Genomic DNA, 24,471 nt, shown 5'->3' with positions numbered 1-24,471 from the left:
TAAGTTAAAATGCAGCTCCGAGAGACGGGAGCGGCGGGGGAGGTCGGGCTTGGAGACCTAGGGAAGACGTGGCTCCCAAAAGGAGGGAAAGGGAGGCGGGGACACCGACGCCCGTCGTGGGAGAGGCAGAGCTCCATGGAGAGGGAGGAGACATGGCGCATGCGCACAACGCTTTGGCTCGTTCCCCCCCCCCGCCTCGCCTGGCGACGCGCATGCGCAGGGCCCGCCAGCTGGGGCGGTAGCGCGTGAAGGTGGGCGAGGGCGGCCGGCGCACGCGCAGTGGTCCCGGCTGGGGGCGGGGGGAGTCGCGCGCGCCCCGTTTGGCGGGAAAGAGTCGCCTGAGGGAAGGCGGGCGTCGAAGCAGTAGCCGTCGTCGTCGTCGTCGCCCTTGGCGGCCCCACTCTTCCCATTGCCTCAGCACTCGGCAGGGGACCCAGAACCCCCTTCCCTGTCTCCGGCCACCCGGGTGGTGGCACCGAGGAGAAATCGCCGCCCGACCTGGCGCCCAGGTCCGGGAAGGGCCGCCATGAGGCAATGGGGGGCGGTGACGGGGAGCCCCGCGGGAAGGGAAGGTCGTCCCGGGAACGCCAGGCATTTTTCCTGTCAGACAAAAGCGGGACCGAACCGTCGGAAAATCCTGTCAGGGCGGCCCAACCCCGGGGGCTTCTGGGGAAGGGGGAAATGGAGGCCCGGGGGGCTTCATCGGGGGGACTCACCCCGAAATCAAGCCCCTCCTGCCCCTCACTTCACAGGGGTGATACCCCAGGGGGGGCTACGAGGACCCCCCCCCGAGAGAAAAGTGGGTACGGTGACCCCCGGGACAGGTCGGACACAGCCCCTGCACCCACTCGAGCCTCACAGGCCAAGGGGGGGGACTGTCTAATCCCCTACCGAATCCCCATTTTACCCATGGGGAAACTGAGGCACAGAGACGGGAAAAGACTTGCCCGAGGTCAGACCAGGAAGGGGGGCTGAATTTGAACCCAGGTCTCTTGCCTCCCCGGCCCTTTCCTTCAGGCCACCCGCTTCCCGTCCTGCCCCACCAGCAGAGCCCCAAAATTATATTCTCTTTCAGCGGTTATGGATTGATCACTTCATTATTTCGCTGAATTTACCATTATTTATTGCCCTGCGTGACCACCGTTCACCCCCCCCCCCAACACACACATTCTGGGAGTCAGAGGACTTGGGTTCCAATCCCGGCTCCGCCACTTGTCTGCTGGGTGACCTGGGGCAAGCCACTTGGCTTCTCTGTGCCTCAGTTCCTTCATCTGTAAAATGGGGATGAAGACTGGGAGCCTCACGTGGGACAATCTGATTTCCTTGTATTTACTATGTGCTTGGCCCATACTAAGCGCTTAACAAATACCATGATTATTATTATTCTTCACACATGCACTTTTAGCCCCAGAGCCCCCAGAAGACCAAGGAACCCGGATAAATTGATATCGTTGTTCCTTTCCCTAGCCCTTCTTCCAATACTTACCAAATGTCATAGATAATGCTAAGGGCCCCGGAGCTCATCGTTGCCTCTTTGGCCTAGCCTGGGCTTGTTTCTTTTTCCATCCGCTAGCGTCCTTGCCATCGCTGCTCTGGATCTGAATCCGTGAGACGGTTTATTGGGTTTGTGCCCTTGAAGTGAAGCCAAGGGCTCCATTTTGAAGATATTGAAGCTGCAAACCAGAATAACCGTAGATGGGAAATAGAGGGAATTGGGGGGGGGGGGCAACCAAAGACCGCCGTTTTGAGACAAGATGGGTTTCGATTCCGTTCCCTTGGTGCGCATGGACGTCTTGGTTGGACGGGCAGAGGAAATCCTTCTTCCCCAGTCTCCGGGCCTTGGCCCCTTCCCCCGGAGAAGGGGAGGCGGTGGTTTTTCAGAGCCGAGTTAGAGCCCACCGGGATCTTGAACTTCTTTGGAAAGTCTGGCGTTCCATCTTTCCACGGGTGCGGGATAAAGCAGCCGGGTGACGTCAGCGAGGGTGGATTTCATTTTTCGGGATTCCGTGTCCTCCTCTGGTTTGTTACCGTTCGAGAGAGTGGAGTTATTATTTGTTCAGTCAGTCAGGAAAATGAGCTCGGCCTACGTGCCTTGGGGCGAGGTGAAGTCAGACTCTAGGTACAAATGGAAATCGGGCAGCCATCGGGCCTAGTGAAAATCAGGGAGCAGGCCTAGAAAACATTGAATACATTCTGCCTCAGTTCCCCTTCCTCCTGCCCTGTTTCCCCCCCCCCCCCAAAAAAAGTAGGGGGCCTTTATGGAGGAGCCCTAGGTGTGTTTCATGTAGTTCTGGATTCCCTAAATTGAGCAAAATGGGGATCAGTAGACCCTGGGGAGGGAGCTGAATGTGGGGAGGAGGAGGAGGAACGGCAGTGATCGAAAAAAAAAACTCGGGCTCAGGGTGCATCTGAGGGCAGAATAGACTTTTTGCAGCCTGGTGATTTTTGAATCCCAAAGGCAGCGCTAGCCAGTGGGTCAGGTGAAAATAGGTTTCTGTATTTTTTGCAGCCTCTCAAACATTCCCAGCCTTCGGCTGCTCCGGGAGGTCGGATACTTGGCGGGAAAGAGCCAGGAAAGACTCGTGACTGAAGCCTCTGGGAATTCATAGAGATCTTTTTTTTCCCCTTTTCCAAAATGTGTTCTCCCTCACCTGCCCCTATTCTCCCCCCCCCCCCCCCCGAGTTGAGTGTGAATCTTTGCAGACAAATACAAAATGTTTCTGCTCAGGATGTCCCTTCAACCCTCTATTTCTCCCCCATATTCTGCTAGGCCTTATCTCTCTCTCTTTCCCTCTCTCCCCTCCAACCCCTCAGATTTTGCTATGGACAGCACCAGCCTCCTACAGAGGAAGGATAGAGTTGGGAAGAGAAAGTCTCAAGGGGAATAATTTAAACTTTGAGTCCCCCACAGTGAAGTTTTGATCTGGGCCTGCAGGAGAGCATTATGGTAGAACAATAGTAATATTAATAATGATGATGATGGTATTAAGCGCTCACTAAGCACTGGAGTAGATAGATACGAGCTTATCGGATTCACCGCGGTCCCTGTCCAACTTGGGGCTCACAGTCTTAATCCCCATTTTATGGATGAGGTAACAGGCACAGAGAAGTGAAGTGACTCGCCCAAGTTCACACAGCAGACAAGTGGCGGAGCCGGGATTAGAACCCAGGTCCTTCTGACTCCCAGACCTGTACTCTACCCACTCGGCCGGGCCGAAAAACGTCTCTTGAGGTCTTCACCGCCTCCGGGCTGAAGGACATTTATTCGACAATTTCTCAGTTGTCTGTGGTAAACTGAGGGCAGTTGGAGTTTTGAATGGCGCACCTTGTTAGTGTCAGGGTGGCTGGAAAACCCAATACAGAGATCTTGGGGCTGCCTGGGGAAAAAGAGTGATATAGAGGCCGTCGGGAGTATTCCTTGACGTCTTCCTTTGTGCAGAGCGCTGCACTAAACCCTCGAGACAGCACGCCAGAGGAAGTTGACAATAGAGCTCCCTGCCCTCAGAAAGTCCGCAGTATTTTTCTTTAATCTGGCTCCTAAGAAAAACACTGGGGAGTCCCTAGCAGAGCAGGAACACCCAGTCTGTTAATAATTGATGGTGGTTAGACTCAAGGAAGAACTTCCTGACGATGAGTGGTTAGGGAGAGAGGGAAGAAGTCTCAGGCGTCTCCTTTCTCTTTTAAGTTTGGTGTGACCTGATGTTGGGGGGCGGGGGCATTGTGAGAGGGGGGCTATGGGATGACTTGGGGGAGCAGCCGTGGCCTGGGGCAGAAGGTAAATTGTTCCTGAAGTTCCCGGTGTCGACCAGGGAAGTGTAGAAATCCCACTTTTCCCTCCTCCCGAAGGAATGTTCGCTCGGAGAGCGGGTGATTCCCCCCCCTTTCCTCTTCTCCCACTCCCTTCTGCGTCGCCCTGATTTGCCCCTTTGGTTCTTCCCCCTCCCAGCCCCACAGCACTAACGTCCCTATCTCTCATTTGTTTATTTGTATCGATGTCTCCCCCCGCCTTCTGTTTAATTGCATTTATTGAGTGCTTCCTGTGTGTAGAGCACTGTAGTGAGCGCTTGGGAGAGTACAGTATAACAACAGACAGGCACGTTCCTGCCCACAACGAGCTCACAGTCTAGAGGGGGAGACAGACATTAATATTTAGATGGATAAATAAATTACAGAAATAAAACTACATGGGCATACAATATACAGATATATAGACCGGAAGCTCGTTGCGGGCAGGGAATGTGTCTGTTTATTGTTATATTGTCCTCTTCCAAGTGCTCAGTACAGTGCTCCGCCCAAAGTAAGGACTCCATAAGCACCACTGAACGAATGAATGAGAAGAGTCACCCTGAGCAGCGTGTTTTATTCACGTTTCGTTTCCTTTCCCAGAGGAAGGGCCGGCACCATGACTAGCAAGGACACCACCGGGAGAAATAAAAAAGGTGGGTTCAGACTGTGCACGGGGGAGCCCTCATTTTCCCCTTCGTCCCCTCTTCCACCTGCCCAGAATCGTCTCACCTCCCTCTCAGTTCGGTACTGATGAAAGCACCCACCCCACCGTCAGTCAGTGCTATTTACTGAGCGCTTACCGTGAGCAGAGCGCTGGACCTGAGAGAAGACAGCGCGGTCGGTGCCGGTGAGGGGTTGACAGTGCACCGGCGACCCAGGCTTCCCGCTGGCACCGTGAACTGTATTTCACACCCTCGGGAAGCAGGGTACCGGATTAGGTCTTGGGGAATTACTTTAAAGGGGTGATACTGATCATCATATCAGTGGTATTTACAGGGTATTTAAGGGTGAAACACCGTATTAAATGCATAGGAGAGCACAGCAGAACCAAGATCCCCAATCCCTGCCCTCCAGCAGCTTACAGATCTAGTGGTGTGGACAGACAAAAAAAAAAAATTGCCTAAAAGCATAAGCAAGGACAATCCGGAGGTTATCTCGGATCCACCCCACCGCCTAGCACGGTGCCTGGTACATAGTATGCGCTTTTCTAGACTCTTAACCCGCTGTGGGCAGGGATTGTCTCTCTTTATTGCTGTTTTGTACTTTCCAAGTGCTTAGTACAGTGCTCTGCACACAGTAAGCGCTCAGTGAGAATACGAGTGAATGAATGAATGTATTGTGCTCTCCCAAGCACTTTGTACAGTGCTCAGCACATAGTGAGGGCCCAGTAAATACCATCGATGAGCAAATACCGTTTAAAAAAATTGAATCTGATTTTTTTATCTTTGTCGATGGGTTGTTTTCGGAAAAGGGGTTAATATTCCTTCGTAAAAGAACTCAGTGCACATTTGTGACCCTTTCTTGAATCACCTTTCTCAAGGAACCCTCCTAGAACCTTTAAAAGCTCAACATTTAGTAAAGCCTCTGCTTTAAAAATGGTCCACTTTTGAAAGATTGTTAGGTCCCGTGACAGCAGTCGGTTTATTAATTGCCGATTTGAGCAAAATAAGAAGTTACGAAGCAGCCAGAATGTACGGTCATTAAAAGTCTTTTTAAATCACTAAGATAAAGAGGCTATTAAACATGTGGATCATTGCCTCTAAGAGCCACGCAATAAAGGCAAAAAGACTAAAATATGAAAAAAAGTAGTTTACAGCAGATTTTGAGTTTTCATTTGTCGAGGCTTGTACTGAGCATGGCACAACATGACGGTTGTTACTAATGGGACATTTAGAAATCGTTAGTATCTGTCCCAGTGAATCCTCACTGTGGGGGGAAAAATCTAGGTAAAAGTAATAAACAGTCTTTATTCCTCGTGGAATTCCGTCTCCCCCGTTAGATGATAATGATGGTATTTGTTAAGCGCTTACTATGTGTCAAGCACTGTTCTAAATGCCGGGGTAGATACGAGATCATCAGGTCGGAACCAGTCCCTGTCCCACGCGGGGCTCACAGTCGCAAAATGGACCATCCCCATTTTACAGATGAGCTAACTGAGGCATAGAGAAGGAAAGCGACTTGCCCAAGGTCACTCAGCAGACGAACGGCAGAGCCGAGATTAGAACCCACGTCCTCTTGACTCCCAGGCCCGGGCTTTTTATCCACTAGGCCTTGCTGCTTCTCTCTAAGATGTAAGGTCGTTATGGGTGGGGAACGCGTCTGCTGATTCTGTTGTATCGTGCTCTCCCAAGTGCTTAGTGCAGTGCTCTGCACGTAGTAAACACTCAATAAATACCACTGACTGATCGGTATGGACTAGAGGTGCAGAAAGATAACGGAAAGTCGGAAATATAAAGACGGCAAGGGAGACGGTCCTGCAAGAAGTTGATGGACTAAGAGTAGAGACAAGAGACTGGTCACTTCACTGTGCTTATGTGGGCATCGGGGACCGCGGAGGATCAAGGTGGGGGTGGTATTTGGCTACAGATTGAAATACGGGTGGGGTCAATCTGGGAAAACCCCCCGGAGAAGGTGACCCTTGAACCCGGCCTCTTTAATAGTGGAGATGGGGGAAGAGCCCTCAGGACACGGAGCCAGACACTCCGACAAAACCTGACTTGCTTCCTCTATTAGTCCCCTCCCTCCCAGCCCCACAGCTCTTATGTACGTAGCCGTAATTTATTTATATTAATGTCAGCCTGTCTAGCTTGCAGGCTTGTCGTGGGCAGGTAAGGTGTCTGTTTATTGCTGTATCGTATTCTCCCAAGCGCTTAGTACAGCGGTCCGCACACAGTAAGCGCTCAATAAATGCGATTGAATGAACGAACGAACCCTCTGACGGCCACGACGTTGTGTTTCAGAAGGCGGAAAGGGATCGAAGAAGACCTTCAGACCGCCAGGAAACCGACCCCCGGCCCCGGTCCGCCCCAGCCCGCCTCAAGAGGGGCCCCGTGGAGATGCCTCTCCCGGGAAGGATGCGGCCTCGGATCGGGCCCGGGCCGGGCAGCCGGAGAAGAAGGAGAAGGGAAAAATGGCTAAGGAGCAGGGCCCAGGTGGGGACTCGGCCCGGGGGAAGAAGGCCGGGAAAGAGCCAGAGAAGAAGCAAGCCGAGCCGGAGAAGAAGCGAGCCGAGCCGGAGAAGAAGCGAGCCGAGCCGGAGAAGAAGCGAGCCGAGCCGGAGAAGAAGCAAGTTGAGCCTGAGAAGAAGCGAGCCAAGCCGGGAAAGAAGCAAGCCGAGCCGGAGAAGAAGCAAGCTGAGCCGGAGAAGAAGCAAGCCGAGCCGGAGAAGAAGCGAGCCGAGCCAGAGAAGAAGCAAGTTGAGCCGGAGAAGAAGCAAGTTGAGCCGGAGAAGAAGCAAGTTGAGCCTGAGAAGAAACGAGCCAAGCCGGGGAAGAAGCAAGTTGAGTCGGAGAAGAAGCAAGTTGAGTCGGAGAAGAAGCAAGCCGAGCCGGAGAAGAAGCAAGCCGAGCCGGAGAAGAAGCAAGTCGAGCCGGAGAAGAAGCAAGCTGAACCGAAGGTGAAGGTACGGTGGTCCGGAGTTGGGGGCTGCCCCGGCTGGTTCTCAGAGCCCCACTTTGCATCCAGTTCGGGAGCCAGGGCAGACCCTGCAGACAAGAACCAACTCTGGGGTGGACGGCGGGGGGAATCATGTGATCGTATGCCCCCTTAATAATAATAATGATGATGGTTTTGTTAAACACTATGTATCAAGCGCTGTACTAAGCGCTGAGGTAGTTACAAGCTAATTATTATTATTGTACTGGTTAAGCAGCGTGGCTCAGTGGAAAGAGCCCAGCCTTGGGAGTCAGAGGATGCGGGTTCTCATCCTGCCTCCGCCACTTGTCTGCTGCGTGACCCTGGGCAAGTCACTTAACTTCTCTGTGCCTCAGTAACCTCATCTGTAAAATGGGGATTAAAAGTGTGAGCCCCACGTGGGACAACCTGATTACCCTGTATTTATCTCAGTGCTTAGAACAGTGCTTGGCATATAATAAGCGTTTAACAAGTGCCATCATTATTATTATTAAGCACTTATTACGTGCCAAGCACTGTTCTAAGTGCTGGGGTAGATCCAAGCTAATGGGGCTGGACACAGTCCCTGTCCCACATGGGGCTCACAGGCTTCATCCCCACTTTACAGATGAGGGAATTGAGTCCCAGAGAAGTGAAGTGACTCGCCCAAGGTCACACAGCAGACACGTAACAGAGTCGGAATTAGAACCCAGATCCTACTGACTCGGAGGCCCGGGCTTTATCCACTAAGCCATGCTGCTTCCTTGACATCCATCATGTCTGGGGACGCGCCAGTGAACGCTATCGTTTCCGTGAAACTCAGAACAGACCCCTCTTCCATGGATATCTCCAAACCCCACGAGGACCTATTGGTGAAGTGGGAATGAATTCCTTTTTTCTGCCACGCACTGAGTGCAAATGTGGGTTTTGGGGTGTTTTTTTTTTGGTATTTGTTAAGCACTTACTGTGTACTAGTCACTGTATTAAGCACTGGGGTAGATCCAAGCTGATCAGGTTGGACACAGTCCTTGTCCCGCGTGGGGCTCACGGGCTTCATCTCCAATTTCCAGATGGGGGAACTGAGGCCCAGAGGAGTGAAATGACTTCCCCAAGGTCACATGGCAGACAAATGGTGGAGCTGGGATTAGAACTCAAGTCCTTCTAACCCCCGGGCCACGTGCTATCGACTGTGCCGTGCTGCCTCTTACTTCCTTTCACCTCTTATCAAGGGAGGGGAATCCACAGTTGAGCCGGGGTTCCCTCTGTACCCCCATCCCGTGGCGCTGGAAGTCAGGAAACCTGGGTTCAGACCCCTCTCCTGCTGGGTGACCACAGCCAAGTCCCTTAGCCTCTCCGAACCTCAGTTTCCCCATCTGGAAAACGGAGGATAAAGTCCCAGCTTTTTCCCACCACCAAGTCGGTGAACACCGTGTGGGGCTTGGCCCGGGTCCGAGCTGTCGACCTGGCATCTACTCCGGTGCTTAGCACAGTGCTTGGCCCACGGCGGGGACTTTAATAAACCCCACCATCGTTAACCCTGTCCCGGTCCTTCCGGTAAGCGATGAATGAAGCTTCCCCGTGAGGTTGAGACGTCTCGGGCTTCTCCCCCACGCTCCCCATCTGTTTGCAGGAGAGAAAGAGGCTGAGCGATGCTGAGTTTGAGGAGATCTTCCAGTGCGTCCTGCAGAAATCCCTGCGGGAATGTCTGGGTAAGGCTGGGACGGGGTGGGGGAACTAGAAAGCTTCCCCCAGCAAGGTTGGAAGTTGCCTCCGGCGGCAGAAGCCGGGGAGAGGGGGGATGCCAAGACCGAACCCGGGGGTCACGCGGGGAAGTGGCAGAGGTGGATTTTTCCTACTAGATATTGGCGGGGGGGGCGGTTGGCAGAAGGTTCGGCTTGATCCAAGAGGCTATTTCGGGGAGAGGCAGAAGGAGCCGAGTCTGATTATTTTTCTTTACCCCCTCTCTGCGGACTATTACGGTAAAACCTCTTGCCGACAGAACGGAAGCGAGTATTTTTTGGGGGGCGGAGGTTGAACTCTATCAGTGTGGAGGTTCTCTCTCGCCTAAGTGGTCTCCTAAAAGTGGATTTCATTATGTAGCCGAGGCTGGACCAATGCCCCCCTTCATCGTATGGAGATTTTTCACTTGTTTGTTTAAAGGCCTTCGGAAGAGGGGGCTTTTTTCTCTATATCACCATGGCACTTTGGGTGTTATCCCCTCGTGCTGCATGAACTGTGGCGAGGTCAACCAGTAGAGTAATGGTTTTCTATTTCAGTATTTAGAGTAATGAAAACAGAGCAGCGGTGATGATTGTTGTTGTTCTTAATAACGATAGTCAGAGTAGTAATAATGATAAATCCTGTGGATTGCAGAGGCATCCAAGAGGGACATCGAGCTGGAGGGGGACCCCGAGAAGACCAAAGAGCCAAGGTCGGTGATTGCCGCTTCTCCCGCCGAGGCTGCTGCTGCTTCCGGGGGTGATGGCGATGATGACGAAAGGTAAACTTAACCTCCATCTTCCTTGAGGAGAAAGATCAGGTTTCCAAGGAGACTTCCCCACCGAGAGAGGGGAGCGGGGAGGGCTTGATGGCGGGGGAGGGACCTCCTCGGTGACGTCAGCGCAGCACCCATTAGGCCACCCTGCCTCTCCATCGAGAAACAGCCGAGGGTCAGGGACCTAGGGTCATAATCCCGGGTGCGCCATTTGCCTGCTGTGTGACTTTGGCCAAATCATTTCCGAGAGAAGCAACGTGGCCCGGTGGTTAGAGCGCGGGCCCGGGCGTCATAAGGACCCGGGTTCTCATCCCGGCTCTGCCACGTGTCTGCTGTGTGACCTTGGGCGAGTCACCGAACTTCTCTGTGCCTTAGTTATCTCAGGGGTGAAATGGGGATTAAGATTGGAAGCCCCGTGTGGGACAGGGCCTGTGGCCAGTCTCATTTCCTTGTATCTGCCTCAGTGCTTGGCATACAGTAAGCGCTTAACAAATATCATTTAAAAAAGCACCTCAGGGTCTCAGATTCCTCATCTGTAAAATGGGGGTTTAGCATCTAATCTCCCTCTCCCTTAGACTGAACCCCATGTGTGACAGGACTGCGACATCCTGATTATCTCCTCTCTCCGTAGCACTCAGTACAGTGCTTGGCACATAATAAGTGCCTAATAAATCAGAAGTTAATTAGGAGCCACCCCGGATTTGTGAGGGTCAGGGGAGGGTCTGCCAGGCTCAAAGGATGGGGTCCTTGTCGAATTCTCCCCTTGTACTCTTCCCCAGCGCTTAGTACGGTGCTTTGCAGACGGAAATAATAATTATGATACCTGTTAAGCGCTTACTATGTGCCAAGCACTGGTCTAAGCACAGGGGTAGATACAAGTTAATCAGATTGGACACAGTCCCCGTCCCACCTGGGGCTCCATTCTTCATCCCCATTTTACAGATGAGGTAACGGAGGCCCAGAGAAGTGAAGTGACTTGCCCAATGTCACACAGGAGACACGTGCCGGAGCCGAGATTAGAACCCAGGTCTGACTCCCAGGCCCGGGCTCTAAGCACTTAAATAAATTCTTCTATTCAGAAGCCAGAGGTGGGACTGGGTCAATCAGCAAATTTCCTCCAGACTACGAACCTGTCGTGGGCAGGGAACTCTGCTGTATTGGACTCCCAAGCGCTTAGTACAGGGCTCAATGAATAGCATCGACTGATTGGTCATTGACTTATCGAGCGCTTTATCGGATGGTCTCAGCCAAGGCCCCGGGAAGCCTGGCGTCCGCCGATCCCCCTCAGCCTGCCACCCCTCAACCCCTGCAGGTGTTCGGACGATGCTGAAAAATCCCTTTTCCTTGCCTGTTTCCAGGGAGATGCCAAGGACGCCGTCTCCTCCGGAGACGTGCCTCCCCCAGGGAGCCGAAGACGCCAGCCGCGCGCGGTCCGTCGAGCCGGGGCCGCCGAACTCCGCATCCGCGGCAGGAAAATCCAATCAAGCCTCCGCGGACAGGAAGAAGAAGGACACGAGTGAGTCATTGCGTAATAATAATGATAGTAATTCTGCTGTTTGTTATAATAATAAGACTAATGGCATTTGTTAAGCGCTTCCTATGTGCGAAGCACCGTTCTAACCTCTGGGAGGATGCAGGGTGATCAGGTTGCCCCACGTGGGGCTCACGGTCTCCATCCCCATTTTCCAGATGAGGGAACTGAGGCCCAGAGAAGAAGAAGAATAATAATGATGCTGGTATTTGTTAAGCGCTTACTATGTGCCAAGCACTGTTTTAAGCGCTGGGGTAGATACAAGGTAATCAGGTTGTGCCGCGTGGGGCTTACAGTCTTCATCCCCATTTGACAGATGTGGTCACTGAGGCCCAGAGAAGTCAAGTGACTTACCCAAGGTCACACAACAGTCCAGTGGGGGAGCCGGGATTAGACCCCATGGCCTTCTGACCCAGGTTCTAGACACTCCGCCACATTGCTTCCCTGTCTGGTCTTCCCCGGCCCCCATTCCAGAATCCTCTCGGGGATGCTGCTGCGGGGTTAGGTGCAAGCTAGACTGGAAGCTCCCAGTGGGCAGCAAACGCATCTCCCAACTGTCAGAGGTCATGAGTTCGACTCCCGGCTCTGCCACTTGTCAGCTGTGTGACTGTGGGCAAGTCACTTCACTTCTCTGTGCCTCAGTTACCTCATCTGTAAAATGGGGATTAACTGTGAGCCTCACGTGGGACAACCTGATTCCCCTGTATCTCCCCCAGCACTTAGAACAGTGCTCTGCACATAGTAAGCGCTTAACAAATACCAACATTAATATTATTATTATTATTAACTGCCTGGCATCGGACTGGCCCGAGCGCTCAGCCCGGTGCTCTGCACACGGTGAGCGCTCACTAGATGCCGGTGATTGATAGGTGGGATGGGGGGCGTGAGCAGAGAGAGCCAGGGACTTCGGATGGCCCAGGGTTTCTGCGTGTGCGAGCGAGCACGTACGCACCCTCACGTGTGTGTATTTATTATTGTGCGCGTGTAAGTAACAATTGCTCGCTCCCAATCTGCATTTTAGCCGAGTTTCCCCTCCACCCTTGACCTCAACCCTCTGACCCTGAGGACCTCAACAGGGCTGTCTCGGACACCCTTCCTCCCCACCATTATTATTATTAGCCATCCCTTGGCCAGGGCCCACCAGGACCCCCGACTCGTCCACGTTCACCCTTCCTCCTCTGGTCAGGTGGCAGAGAAGGTCTTCAGCTCCTATTGGCCTCTCCTGTCACTGGTTCCGATTTGTTCACCGTAGTAATGATAATTAATAGCAATTGTCGTATTCGTTGGGTGCTTTCCCGTGTGCCGGACACTGTACTAAGCCCTGGGGGGGATACAGGCTACGTGGGTTAGACACAGTCCCTGTCCCAAGATTTACTTGTGGCTGTGTTTTTGTGGAAATCATTTTGGTCCGTCTCCTCCATCAGATCCTTGTGGGCAGAGAACTCTTCTGTATTGGACTCCCAAGCGCTTAGTACAGCGCTTAATAAATAGCATCGTGTTTTCTCCCAATCGAATTTCATTCATTCAGTATATTTATTGAGTGGTTACTGGGTGCAAAGCACTGTCCTAAGCTCTTTGGAGAGTAGAACAGAACAACAAACACTTTCCTGCCCCCCACGTGCTCACAGTCTAGAGGGGGAGACAGACGTTAAATAAATAAGTAAATACCTAAATCCCAAGGGTGAAGGTCAGTGCTGCACGGCTCAGTGAGGGAGTCGGTTGACGCCAGCGATCCATCGTTTGACCGTGAGTGTCCCAACGCCCCGTGAGACTTGTGGGCCGGGGCGGAGTCTTCTCCTCCCTCCGTGTCCGCCGGGGCCCCCGGGCCCCCTCGGGACCGAACCGCAAATTGTGTCGTCTAGAAGACGGGAGCGCCGCGCCGGCCAAACCGGAGCGTAAACTCAGCCGGAGGGGTCGGCCGAAGAAGGTCGTGCAGGGCTACACCCAGGTCAGCGACCAGGAGGTGGCCTATATTGGACAGCGAAGGAGTTTCAGTGAGTGTACCCCTCCAGGGGGAAAACCCGACGGGTTGGGGGAGCCCGGGGGTGGGCCAGAGGGGTCGCTCCCTGACTGAAGGATTCTGGGAAAACACCTTCCCCGAGGGCGAGGGGACATTGGCCAAGAGGCAAGGGAAGGACCGGACAGGCTGGCGGTGAAGGGTTTTCCGGGCGTCTCTGATTTGGATTCTCCCCCGGCTGCAGGTCATTCCGTGGCCTGGGTCCAGTGCTCCTTCCAGAACTGCGAGAAGTGGAGACGCCTCCTCGGGAATATCGACCCCTCGGGCCTGCCGGACAACTGGGAGTGCAGCCAGAATTCTGGTAGAAGCCGGGGGAAGGGGGTGGGGAAGAGGGGAGTCCCAGGATATTGTCTGGGGGCGGGGGTGGCCATCATTCGACGTTCTGCCTGCGTTCCATCCCCGAACTCTTAGGGTGGGTGGTCTTCGGCCCCGGTCAGCTTTCCTTACCGTCCCTGCCCCGACTCTTTCTCCCTGTTAGACTCCACAGAGCCTCAAGGAAAGGGATTAGGGAAGAGGCCGGAAGAGGGATTCAAAGAGGAGGAGGAGGAAGAGAGGGCGGGGCAGAGGCAGAGGGAGATGAGGCCTTCAAGGAAAGGCCTGTAGACCCTGGAACATTCCCTGGGTGGGGTGATGGTCTCCCCATCGGCATTGCAGCATGATGGGGGCATGACGGGGGGGCGGGTTGGGGGGGCAAGTGTCGGGGGAGGGCAAGAGGGACCTTTAACTGGGAGCCCCCACGTGAGGCAGGGACTGGGACCGTCCTGATTGTACTCCAGCATTTAGAGCAGTGCTTGGCGCGTAGCGCTTAACGAATGTCCCCATTCTTATTATCACTATTATCGTCGTCATCATCATTCAGAGACCAGCCGACCCCACTCAGAGCGCCCCTCGGTCCTTGGGGCGCTTCTGGGGGCTTCTGCCCTAAGACTCGAGTCCCGCAACTCAACTATCCAAAGTCAACCCTCCCCGGGCCAGAAAAGCTGGAGGCCACAAGAGTTGGGGCAGAGCCTCCGGTGTCACTGGGGTGAAGGGCCCCCGAGGCAAGGAGGCTGAAATTGGGGGGCGGGGGGTGGCCGCAGCAAAGGGACAGATTATCCTCCAGTGATCATTCAGCCCTCCACCTCCCGCTCCGAGAGAAAACCGGCTTAGGTGCAGCGGGTGGGATTTAGGGAAGTCATGCCATCTCTGGGAGGGGAGAGGGTGGTGTTTGAGAAGGGGAGGGCTGAGTCATATCCATCTGGAGAGGCTCACATCTGCCACACAGAGTTTGGGGTGGGGAGGGGATCTCACCCAGAGGCAGGAGGGTGGCTCCGATGGTCTCACGGAGGCCTCGAGGATTCGGGGATTTGGAAGGAGACAGGGGCCGGGGGAGAGGGATAGCTGGGGGACTGCTCTCTTCCTTTCCTCCCTCTTTTGAGTGAGGGAATTTCCCGGGCTTCCGCCAATCAGCTCCCTCCAACGGCACTGCCCCGGTCTCCTTCCCCCGGGGCTCTAGTCCAGCTGAATGTCCCCCGCTGAATGTCCGGTTCAGGGCTCTCCGGCCACCAAGCCGTCGTGCCTGCCCTTTCCTTCTCCCCACCCTGGACCAGCCTCCCCTCCCTCTCTTCTCCGCCGCTCGCCTCACACCCCTCCTTGGGAAAAATTCCCCAGCTTTTGGGTTTTCGAGTCTCCCTTTGAGCTTGTTACTTTTATCCTATTTTGTCTGTCCCCCATTCTCTCTCCCTCCAGCTTTTGGACAAAACCTATTTCGCCTGTCCTGCACTTGAGTCAAGTCCTTTGCCCATTGGAGAGCACTTAACAAGGCCTTAATGAATAACTCTCCGTGAGTTTGTCGTCGTTCATCCTTTACTTTTCTCCGTCTCCATCACCTGCATTTCCTCCCTACTCGTCGATTCATGGTACCTGTAACTGTCTCTAAATTCTATTTAAATGATTTGGTCATTTCTTAACAAGGACTTAATGAAGAACTCGCTGTGATTTCGTCGTCGTTCATCCTTTACTTTTCTCCTCATCACCTACATTTCCTCCCTACTTGTCGATTCGTGGTACCTGTAACTGTCTCTTAAGTCTGTTTAAATGATTTGGTCATTTCGTGGTACCTGTAACTGTCTCTAAACTCTTTTTAAATGATTTGGTCATTTCTTAATAAGGCCTTAATGAAGAACTCGCTGTGATTTTGTCGTCGTTCATCCTTTACTTTTCTCCTTCTCCATCACCTGCATCCTTTCTCTACTTGTTGATTCATGGTACCTGTAACTGTCTCTAAACTTTGTTTAAATGATTTGGTCATTTCTGAACAAGGACTTAATGAATAATTCTCCGTGAGTTTGTCGTCGTTCATCCTTTACTTTTCTCCGTCTCCATCACCTGCATTTCCTCCCTACTCGTCGATTCATGGTACCTGTAACTGTCTCTAAATTCTGTTTCAGTGATTTGGTCATTTCTTAACAAGGGCTTAATGATTAACTCTTTGATTTAGTCATCATTCATCCTTTACTTTTCTCCTCATCACCCGCATTTCCTCCCTACTTGTCGATTTGTGGTACCTGTAACTGTCTCTAAACTCTGTTTAAATGATTTGATCATTTCTTAACAAGGGCTTAATGAAGAACTCGCAGTGATTTCGTCGTTGTTCATCCTGTACTTTTCTCCGTCTCCATCACCTGCATCCTTTCTCTACTTGTCGATTCATGGTACCTGTAACCGTCTCTAAACTCTGTTTAAATGATTCGGTCATTTCTTAACAAGGGCTTAATGAAGAGCTCGCTGTGATTTCGTCGTCGTTCATCCTTTACTTTTCTCCTTCTCCATCACCTGCATCCTTTCTCTACTCATTGATTCGTGGTACCTGTAAATGTCTCTAAACTCTGTTTAAATGATTTGGTCATTTCGTGGTACCTGTAACTGTCTCTAAACTCTTTTTAAATGATTTGGTCATTTCTTAACAAGGCCATAATGAAGAACTCGCTGTGATTTTGTCGTCGTTCATCCTTTACTTTTCTCCTTCTCCGTCACCTACATCCTTTCTCTACTTGTTGATTCGTGGTACCTGTAACTGTCTCTAAACTTTGTTTAAATGTTTTGGTCATTTCTTAACAAGGACTTAATGAATAATTCTCCGTGAGTTTGTCGTCGTTCATCCTTTACTTTTCTCCATCACCTGCATCCTTCCTCTACTCGTCGATTCGTGGTACCTGTAACCGTCTCTAAACTCTGTTTAAATGATTTGGTCATTTCTTAACAAGGGCTTAATGAAGAGCTCGCTTTGATTTCGTCGTTGTTCATCCTTTACTTTTCTCCTTCTCCATCACCTGCATCTTCTCTCTACTCGTCGATTTGTGGTACCTGTAACTGTCTCTAAACTCTATTTAAACGATTTGGTCATTTCTACTACCGGGCTGGTCCCCCAGAGGGCGTCAAGCGAATTCTGTTCTTTCATTCGTTCGACGGTATTTATTGAGTGCTTACTGTGTGCAAAGCACTGTACTGAGCGCTTGGGTGAGTACAGTACGACACTAAACAGACACATTCCCTGCCCACATCGTGCTTACAGTCTAGAGGAGGAGAAGGACTGACTGGTGGCCTCTCCCTCCCACCCGTCCCCTTCCTAGAGTGTAAGTCCAGGGTGACCACCCGATTTTCAGCTGGACACTCTGGTCTTCGGCCGGTCCGTCCCTCGACCCTCCGTTGGCCGGTTCGCCGGTCCGGCCGGAACCGGATGCTTTCTCGTGTGTCTTTTTCATACGCAGCACGCAGCCTCCGGTTCTGCGGCTCCGGGGCGGTAGCCAAGGCCCCGTGGGCCGGGAACGGGCAGTGGAGAGGCCCTGAAGCAAGGTGGGGGGTGGGGGCGGTCTAATTCCGGCCCACGTCCCACGGCAGGCCGGTCCCGCACATGTGATACCCCCCACCGGGCATCCCGGGGTCCGGTGGTCTGGCAGACGGTCTCTGGCCGCTCCAGATGAACCCCCGCCCTCTCGCTTAAGATCTGAATTCAGCAGACTGCCTCCCTCTCCCCCTCCCCCTCGCTTCCCCGTCCGCAGACCTGAAGTACAATCGCTGCGACATCCCCGAGGAGATGTGGACAGGATCCGAGAGCGACGTGGTCTACGCCTCCTATATTCCGGGCTCCCTCGTCTGGGCCAAGCAGTATGGCTACCCCTGGTAGGGAAAATCCCTCAGTCTCCAAGGGAAAGCGCGGAGCAAGGAGAGACGAGCCACGGCCTAGTGGGAAGAGTAGGGAGTCAGGGGACCGGGGTTCTAATCCCGACTCTGCCACTTGGATGCCGTATGGCATGGGGCGAATCACCTCACTTCTCTGGGCCTCAGTTCCCTCAGCTGTAAAATGGGGATTAAGGCCATGATGATCTGGTACCTGCCGAGCGCTTAGTATAGCTCCTGGTACTTAAGAATTTAACAAGTACCATTTTTTTTTAAAAAAGGAGAGGTGCTGGGGGAAGGGAGGCAGGTGGCTGCAGGCTGACCCTCGGACTGGAGGGTTGTGAAGGGGAGCGCTCCAGAGGGAAGGGGACCCAATTAAGGCCTCTCCAGGCAAGGGAGGGCCCAAGCTGCAGCAGGAAGGAGCGAGGGTAGACCAGGGAGGACTCCCCAGGATGGGGCCAGGGTGGGGGAGGGCTGAGGGTCTCCTCTTTCCCTGGTGATGCAGGAGAAGCTCCCTCGAGGCCAGGGGATGATCGGGGGAACCTGGGGAGGGGTGGAGCGGCCCGCCCCTGCCGCCTGTCCCCGTCCCTCACCTCCACCCTCCCACAGGTGGCCTGGGATGGTGGACCTGGATCCCGACCTGGGAGAGTATTTCGTGTTCCACTCGCCGCTGGACTCCCTGCCCGTGAGTCTTCTCTCCGGTGGCCGGCGTTCGCTGGCGCCACTGATAGCCGGGAAAGGTTTTGTGGATTCAAGGGGTTCTTTAAAGCCATTTGCCCTTTCCCAACTCCCCTCCTCACTTATACACACACACACACATACAGATGTTTAGGCCCTTCCCTAAGTGGACTGCCCCTTTCCACTCATCCTTCTCCCACGCATGTAAGCCACAGACACACACACACATTCACAGAGGCAGGCCCACTTCCGCAGAGAAAACAGACCTACCGGTAGGCAGACGTGCCCAAAGGTACACCCAGCTCAAGGAAGACAGAAGGACAAACGCCCCCACAAGCATCGCCGCCGCCTGCGCACTCCATGCGGCCACAGACCCAGCTGGGGAGAGCGGTCGGGGAAGAGGAGCTGTGGAGCAGGGAGGGCTCCTTCTGGGCAGAAGTCGGTGGAGGAGACCCCCGCCGGGGCGGGCCGGGGACGGGGGTCGGTCAGCCGGCTCAGAGGCCCCGGGAAAGGTGAGAGCGGGCATGCTTCTCCTCGTTTCAGTCCAAGTACCACGTGACATTTCTCGGGGAGGTGGCCTCCCGCGCCTGGATTTCTGTCCACATGCTGAAGAACTTCCAGGAGCTCTCTCTGGACCAGATTGACCTGGTGAGTGGCCCCAGGGGTACCACGGGATCGCATGTGCTCCTCCTCCTCCTCCTCTGGGGGTTGGGGCGGCGGGGACCCCAGGGAAGCAGTGCATGGAGAGGCCCGGTGGGAGCTGCCCCGCCCCAGTGTCTCCAGGATGGGAGGCCCCTGGTTGTTTCCCACCCTCCAGCTGCAACCAACTGGGCGACCACGGCTTGGGGGAGACACCCCGATTCCGCCCCTTGCCCGACTCGGGTCAGTGGGTTGGAACGACAGGAATCGCACGCGCTCGCCGACTCGGTCGGGGATGGACAGGCAGGCCGGAGCAGCGGGGCCTTAAAAGAAATGAGGCAGGGGGCTCCCAGGGAAACCAGGCGGCAGGCCTGAAGAGAAGTGAATCGGGGTCCGGCACACGCGCCTCTGACAGGTTCTGATGGTACCTTCCGGGCATGGGGTTGGGAGGGAAGGAGAAGGAGCCTCTGAGGGCGCTTGCTGCGGGTCGACACGGAAGGAGGTCTCTGAGCCCGGAGTGAGCCGGGGAGACGGAGTTGTCAGGAGAGGCAGGGGTCATCCCCCTGCCCCGGGGTTCCCTACAGATCTCGTGAGATTGGGTTTATCGGACACCATTTCCCATCCCCTCCTTTACCCCCTGCAGCAAAAGACTCGGACCAAGACCTGCAGCCAGATGCTGCTCGCGGCCCTGAAGATGGCCCAGGAGGCTGAGCCGCTGGGCGTTCAGGTGGGAGAGTGTCTGTGTCCTCCGAATCCCTCTCTTCCTCCTTCCCGTACCACCAGACCCCTCCATCTGCGGTTGTGCCAACCACCCCCAGCCACCCGCAGCCTCGACAGCCACCTCTGTCGAAATGTTTCTGTGCTTGGATTGCTCTAAAGTGTCCTTTTAAGCTTGTGTTGGTGACATGACCTCCATTTTGTATCTCATCCTGTCATGTCTTTCCAATTAATCAATCAGTGGTATTAGGTGCTTACAATGGGCAGAGCACTGTACTAAACTCTTGGGGGAGTACGATACAACAGAATTAGCAGACACGCTCCCTGCCCGTAACGAGCTGACAGTCCAGAGTCAGACCCGCACACTCCACTCTTCCGCCCCGTCGACCTCTCCGAAGGAGCAGTTTTTATCAAAGGGCCGTTCCTCTGTCATATTGTGGTCTCCCAAGCGCTTCGTTCAGTGCTCTGCGCACAGTAAGTGCTCAATAAATACAATCGATTGATTGACTGATTCTTCCACCTGACTAGGAGCGAGTTAGCTTGTTTGGCTTCTCCATCCGCTACAGCAAGACGGAGGACGTGTCTGGGGATGCCCAGGATCCCCAGGGGGAAGGAAAGCAAGGTAGGAAATAACGACGAGGAAGGAGGGCGAGGGGAGAGAGGGAGGAGGCGGTCTGGGAATTAGGGAGAATTATCACAGACAGAGAGTGGGGAGCAGGTGCTCCTTGGCAGCGGATTTCCCTCTCTCTAGATGAGCACCCCAAAGCGAAGGAGGACGACGAACCTCACGTGATGGAGGAGGAGGAGCCGGAGGAGAAGGAAGACAAAGAGGAAGAGAAGAGAGTAAGAACATCCTCCTTAACCGATTTAAAAATGAGAAGCGGCGCGGCTTGGTGGCGAGAGCCCGGGCCTGGGAGTCAGAGAACCTGAGTTTTAATCCCGGCTCAACATGTAGGATGTTGGGCGGTCGCTTCTCCATCCCTCAGTTCCCTCACCTGTAAAAGGGACTCTAAGCTCGTTGTGGGAATGTATCTGTTTATTGTTATATCGTCCTCTCCCTAGTGCTTAGGACGGGGCTCTGCGCACAGTAAGCGTTCACTAAATACAAATTGAACGAACGAATGAGTGGGATTAAAACGGTGAGCCCCAGATGGGACATGGACTGTGTCCAACCTGCTGAGCTTGTATCTAACCCGGTACTTCGGACGGTACCTGGCACAAAGGAAGCGCTTAACAAATACCATTAGGAATCAAAAATCTCTAGGTCTCTTCTGTGGAGATCTGAGAGAGGGACAGCAAGGAGCGGCTTTATCGGGTTAGGAGGAGCCACCCCCTGCCGTCCCCCACCGCCCCTCTTCCCCCAAAGGTCAACTTGTCTCTTCCCCTACCCCCTGCCCAGCTGGTTGTTAATCAATTTCCAGAGGCGGCGACTGCTTCCGTCAGGAGTTTCAGGGGCTGAGTGCCCTCAGTCAGGATGGAATTTCCCCAGATTGAACCCTAGTCCTCGTGTTGTCATTTTTTTTATGGTGCTCGTTAAGCGCTTACTAGGTGCCAGGCACTGTACCAAGCATTGGGTAGATGCAAACTAATCAGGTTGGACAGTCCACGTCCCGCATGGGGCTCACAGTCTCCATCCCCATTTTACAGATGAGGGAACTGAGGCCCAGAGAAGGTAAGTGGTTTTCCCAAGGTCGCACAGCAAACGTGTGGCAGAGCCGGGATTAGAACCCAGGTCCTCTGACTCCCAGCCCCGGGCTCTTTCCTCTTCGTCCCACTCCCCATCCTCTTTTCTGCTCGTGGTGGTTCTTGGTAGGTCAGAGGAGCAGGGCGTCTATCACCTTCCTCTCAGAGACCCCGACCACGAGAATTCACCCACCCCATAGCTTGCCTTTCTTCAGAGTCGAGTTCCCCTCTCCTTTTCCTTTGGGTCCAATTTTCCCATCCTTTTATACCTCTCTCGCCGCCACCCTCCTCCATCCTTTTAGCGTCCTCCTCAAGCCTCGGAACCAAAGAAGTGTCAGAAAAAGAGATTTCCCGGCTCTTTTGCCTCGATTTCCAGCTCTGCGCCCTCCCTTCCCCCCTCCGACCCCTTCCCCCCCACAACCCTCGCCGCCCCCTCCTCCCCCAACCGATCGCAGCCCCTTCACTTAGAGAGGTAACTCATCCGTGAGAAGGTTAGCCACTCGGGTGGATTCGCAGAAGAGCAACCGTCTCCGCCACGGTGCATTCAGAATAGAGCCGTGGTCATAGAAGCCTCCTCCCCAGCTTCGACGGCGGCCGCGGCTCCCGTGGCCTTTGGAGCTGGACTCCCAGATTTGCTCATCCCGGGATCTCCGACAAGACCCGGGAGTCGCCAGTCAGAGCCGAAAAGTCCCAAAATGGTGGCTTGGAAGCTCGTCCTCTCCCAGTCCTCATCCCTCCTAAAATTCCTGCCCCTTTTCCGCCCCCGCACTCCAAGCGTCCCTCTAGATTGTAAGGTCGTTGTGGGCAGGGAATGCGTCCGTTTACTAGTTGTATTCTCCCCAGCGCTTAGTACAGTGCTCGGCGACACAGTAAGTGCTCGATAAGTACGATTGAACGAATGACTGTCCGTGTCCCCTCGTCCCCAGGACCTGACCCAGCCCAAGCCGGCCAAGATCCCCAAGAAGGAGCCAAGAAGCCAAGGTGAGGTGTGAGTTGGGGAGGGGAGGGCTTCCCCAGGGCTCCGGGGGGACGGAGGTGACACACGAAAGGGAGTGGAGCGGAGTCCGAGGATTAAAACAAGAGCTTTCCTCAGGTCAGGGAGAGCTCTCCGGCGGGATTGGGCTTCGAGAGAAACAGCGTGGCCTGGCGGGGTCAGGTGTTCTCATCCCGGCTCCGCCACTTGTCTGTTGTGTGACCTCGGACAAGTCACTTGCCTCAGTTACCTCATAGGTAAAATAGGGTTTAAGACCACGAGCCCCAGGTGGGATGTGGACCGCGTTCCCCGGATCTACCCCGGCGCTCAGTGGAGTGCCCGGCCCCTAGGGAAGCGCTCAGCGGATACCCCCGCAGAAAGAAAGAGGGGAGGAGGTTCCCGGAGGATTGGAAACTGAGGCAGGAGGATTGTGAAGGGGCTGGCCGAACTCCGTGTGGGCTAGGCCGGGCCCGGCCGTGTTGTCGCTGAGACAGACTGGCCCCTCTCCCGCTGCCTCAGCCCACCGGAAAGGGGCGCGACGCTGACCTCGGCGGTCCCCTCTGGCTCCGGTCGGCCCCGCCGCCGAGGCTTCCGGGGGAGCGAGACGCGTCGGTCCCTTTGGCTGGGACGGACAGTCAGGGTGCGGGTCAGCGGCCCCGCCTTTAAACACAGTCGGTCTAAGAAGTCTCGGCTCCGCGTTTCCGGGGCCTGAGGAGCGTGGGCCGGGACGCCCCCGCCCCCTAATTACGGATTAGGGGTCGGTGGAGGCGAAGAGAGGGAAAAGAACCCACGGCGGAGGAGAGAAGGCCTATCCACGGGGAGGTAGGCGTGGGGGGCGGTGGTCTTCCCTGGCTTCTCCAAGGCAAACAGCAAACTTCCTTCCGGGTCCCGGGTTTCTGGGGGCGCAGCTGAAGGGAAGAAAAATTACAAGCGCCCCCTGAGAGCCGAAGCCGCGGCCACCCCCAAGGCTACAGCGGGCAAGAGAGGCCGAGCGAACCCGCAGATCGACCTGTTCGGTAAGACCCGAGCCGGATCCGGGGGGGGGAAGGGCGTGGAGACCGTGGGGGTCGCTGTCCGTGGGGTGGGGTGGGGGTGTTGGAGAAATGGGGGTGGGGAGACTCCATGGGCCGGGCCTGGGGGGCACCATATTTGGGCCCCCACCTTCCTCGATCTAGGAGCCCCCGCCCGCTCCCAGGGCCTGGAGGACAGAAACTCTTCCCCTCACCCACCTCCTCCTGGAGGCCTTCCCTGACTAAGCCCTCCTTTCCTCCTCTCCCTTCTGCGTCGCCCTGACTTGCTCCCTATATTCATCCCCCTCCCCAGCCACCCAGCATTTCTGTCCTTCTCCGTCGTATCTTTATTTCTGTTAATGTCTGTCTCCCCACACTAGTCTAGAAGCTCACTGAGGGCGGGGAGTGCGTCTGTTTTATTGTCCTCTCCCAAGCGCCAGTGCTCTGCACACAGTAAGCGCTCGTGAATACGACTGACTGAATGACCGAAGCCCCCACAGGGACACACCTGAGGGAGGCCCCGAAGAGAGAGTGAAATGGGACCCCCTCTCCTCCTTCACCTCTCCCAGGTGTCAGGAAGGCATTCAGCATTTCCGTCCCCCGCCTGCCCAGAGAGCGGAGAGGTGGGGTCTCCGGCGGCCGGGCCTCGGCCCTCAGCACCTCCGCCGGGGCCAGAAGAGAGAGGAGGGGCGAGGCCCCGAAGGAACCCAGGAGCCCCCTCCCCGGCGACGACGTGGATCCGGAGCAGATGATGGAGGAAGTGGTCGACCCGGAGGGGGAGCTTCCGGAGGAGGAGGAAGACGAAGAAGAAGGGGAAGAGTTCTCCTTGGTTTTGCTCGAGGAGTAGGGGCTCCTCCCTCTCCCTGTCCCGATGGCCTCTCCACCGTTCTCTCTTCGGACCCCTCGTCGGGGGCGGCGGTTGCGGCCGGGGGGGCACCTCAGAGCGATTCAGACGCATCGTGTGGCGGAGGATTTTGGCCGTCGAGCCAAGTTGGGCCAATAAAACGGGTTTCAGGTTTGATTTCTTCCGGCCTGGTGTTTAGCCACAGTTTCAGGGTGGGCAGATCAAACTGGAGGTGGGGTGCCTGGGTTCCGGGGGGAAATGAAGACTCCCCTCCCCCCGCCCCCCTCAAGAAAGAGCTGTAAGGGAGGGGTCTTCCAGAGGTCACGGTC

The 24,471-nt window shown here is 54.8% G+C and overlaps 1 protein-coding gene across 2 annotated transcripts; it reads left to right on the top strand.

Moving 5' to 3' along the window:
• Positions 1-300: 300 nt before the first annotated feature.
• ZCWPW1 (zinc finger CW-type and PWWP domain containing 1) lies at positions 301-24,319 on the top strand. 2 transcript variants are annotated; one of them, XM_029055987.2, is made up of 17 exons: positions 301-509; positions 4,387-4,439; positions 6,747-7,408; positions 9,029-9,107; positions 9,772-9,898; positions 11,251-11,408; positions 13,289-13,417; positions 13,625-13,741; positions 17,481-17,601; positions 18,208-18,283; positions 18,820-18,924; positions 19,559-19,642; positions 20,161-20,254; positions 20,384-20,475; positions 22,242-22,296; positions 23,197-23,304; positions 23,868-24,319. In XM_029055987.2, the coding sequence occupies exons 2-17, from the start codon at positions 4,403-4,405 to the stop codon at positions 24,143-24,145; spliced, it is 2,322 nt and encodes a 773-aa protein (XP_028911820.1). In that variant the 5' UTR covers positions 301-509; positions 4,387-4,402; the 3' UTR covers positions 24,146-24,319. The 2 variants fall into 2 exon arrangements, with proteins under 2 accessions (XP_028911820.1, XP_028911819.1); XM_029055986.2 differs by having other exon boundaries at positions 302-509; positions 13,286-13,417.
• The last annotated feature ends 152 nt before the right edge of the window (positions 24,320-24,471 follow it).

This window comes from Ornithorhynchus anatinus, chromosome X5, assembly GCF_004115215.2.
Source record: "Ornithorhynchus anatinus isolate Pmale09 chromosome X5, mOrnAna1.pri.v4, whole genome shotgun sequence".
NCBI lineage: Eukaryota > Metazoa > Chordata > Mammalia > Monotremata > Ornithorhynchidae > Ornithorhynchus > Ornithorhynchus anatinus.
The sequence above is the reverse complement of the archived record's forward strand: the minus strand, read 5'-3'. Positions and strand labels throughout refer to the sequence as shown.

Bases quoted from the DNA above. Each gene is read 5' to 3' on its own strand.
- ZCWPW1 (XM_029055986.2), top strand. From the start codon at position 4,403: ATGACTAGCAAGGACACCACCGGGAGAAATAAAAAAG. The intron at 13,418-13,624 runs GTGAGTGTACCC...CCCCGGCTGCAG, and splicing joins TGGACAGCGAAGGAGTTTCA to GTCATTCCGTGGCCTGGGTC. The intron at 13,742-17,480 runs GTAGAAGCCGGG...CCCCGTCCGCAG, and splicing joins GGAGTGCAGCCAGAATTCTG to ACCTGAAGTACAATCGCTGC.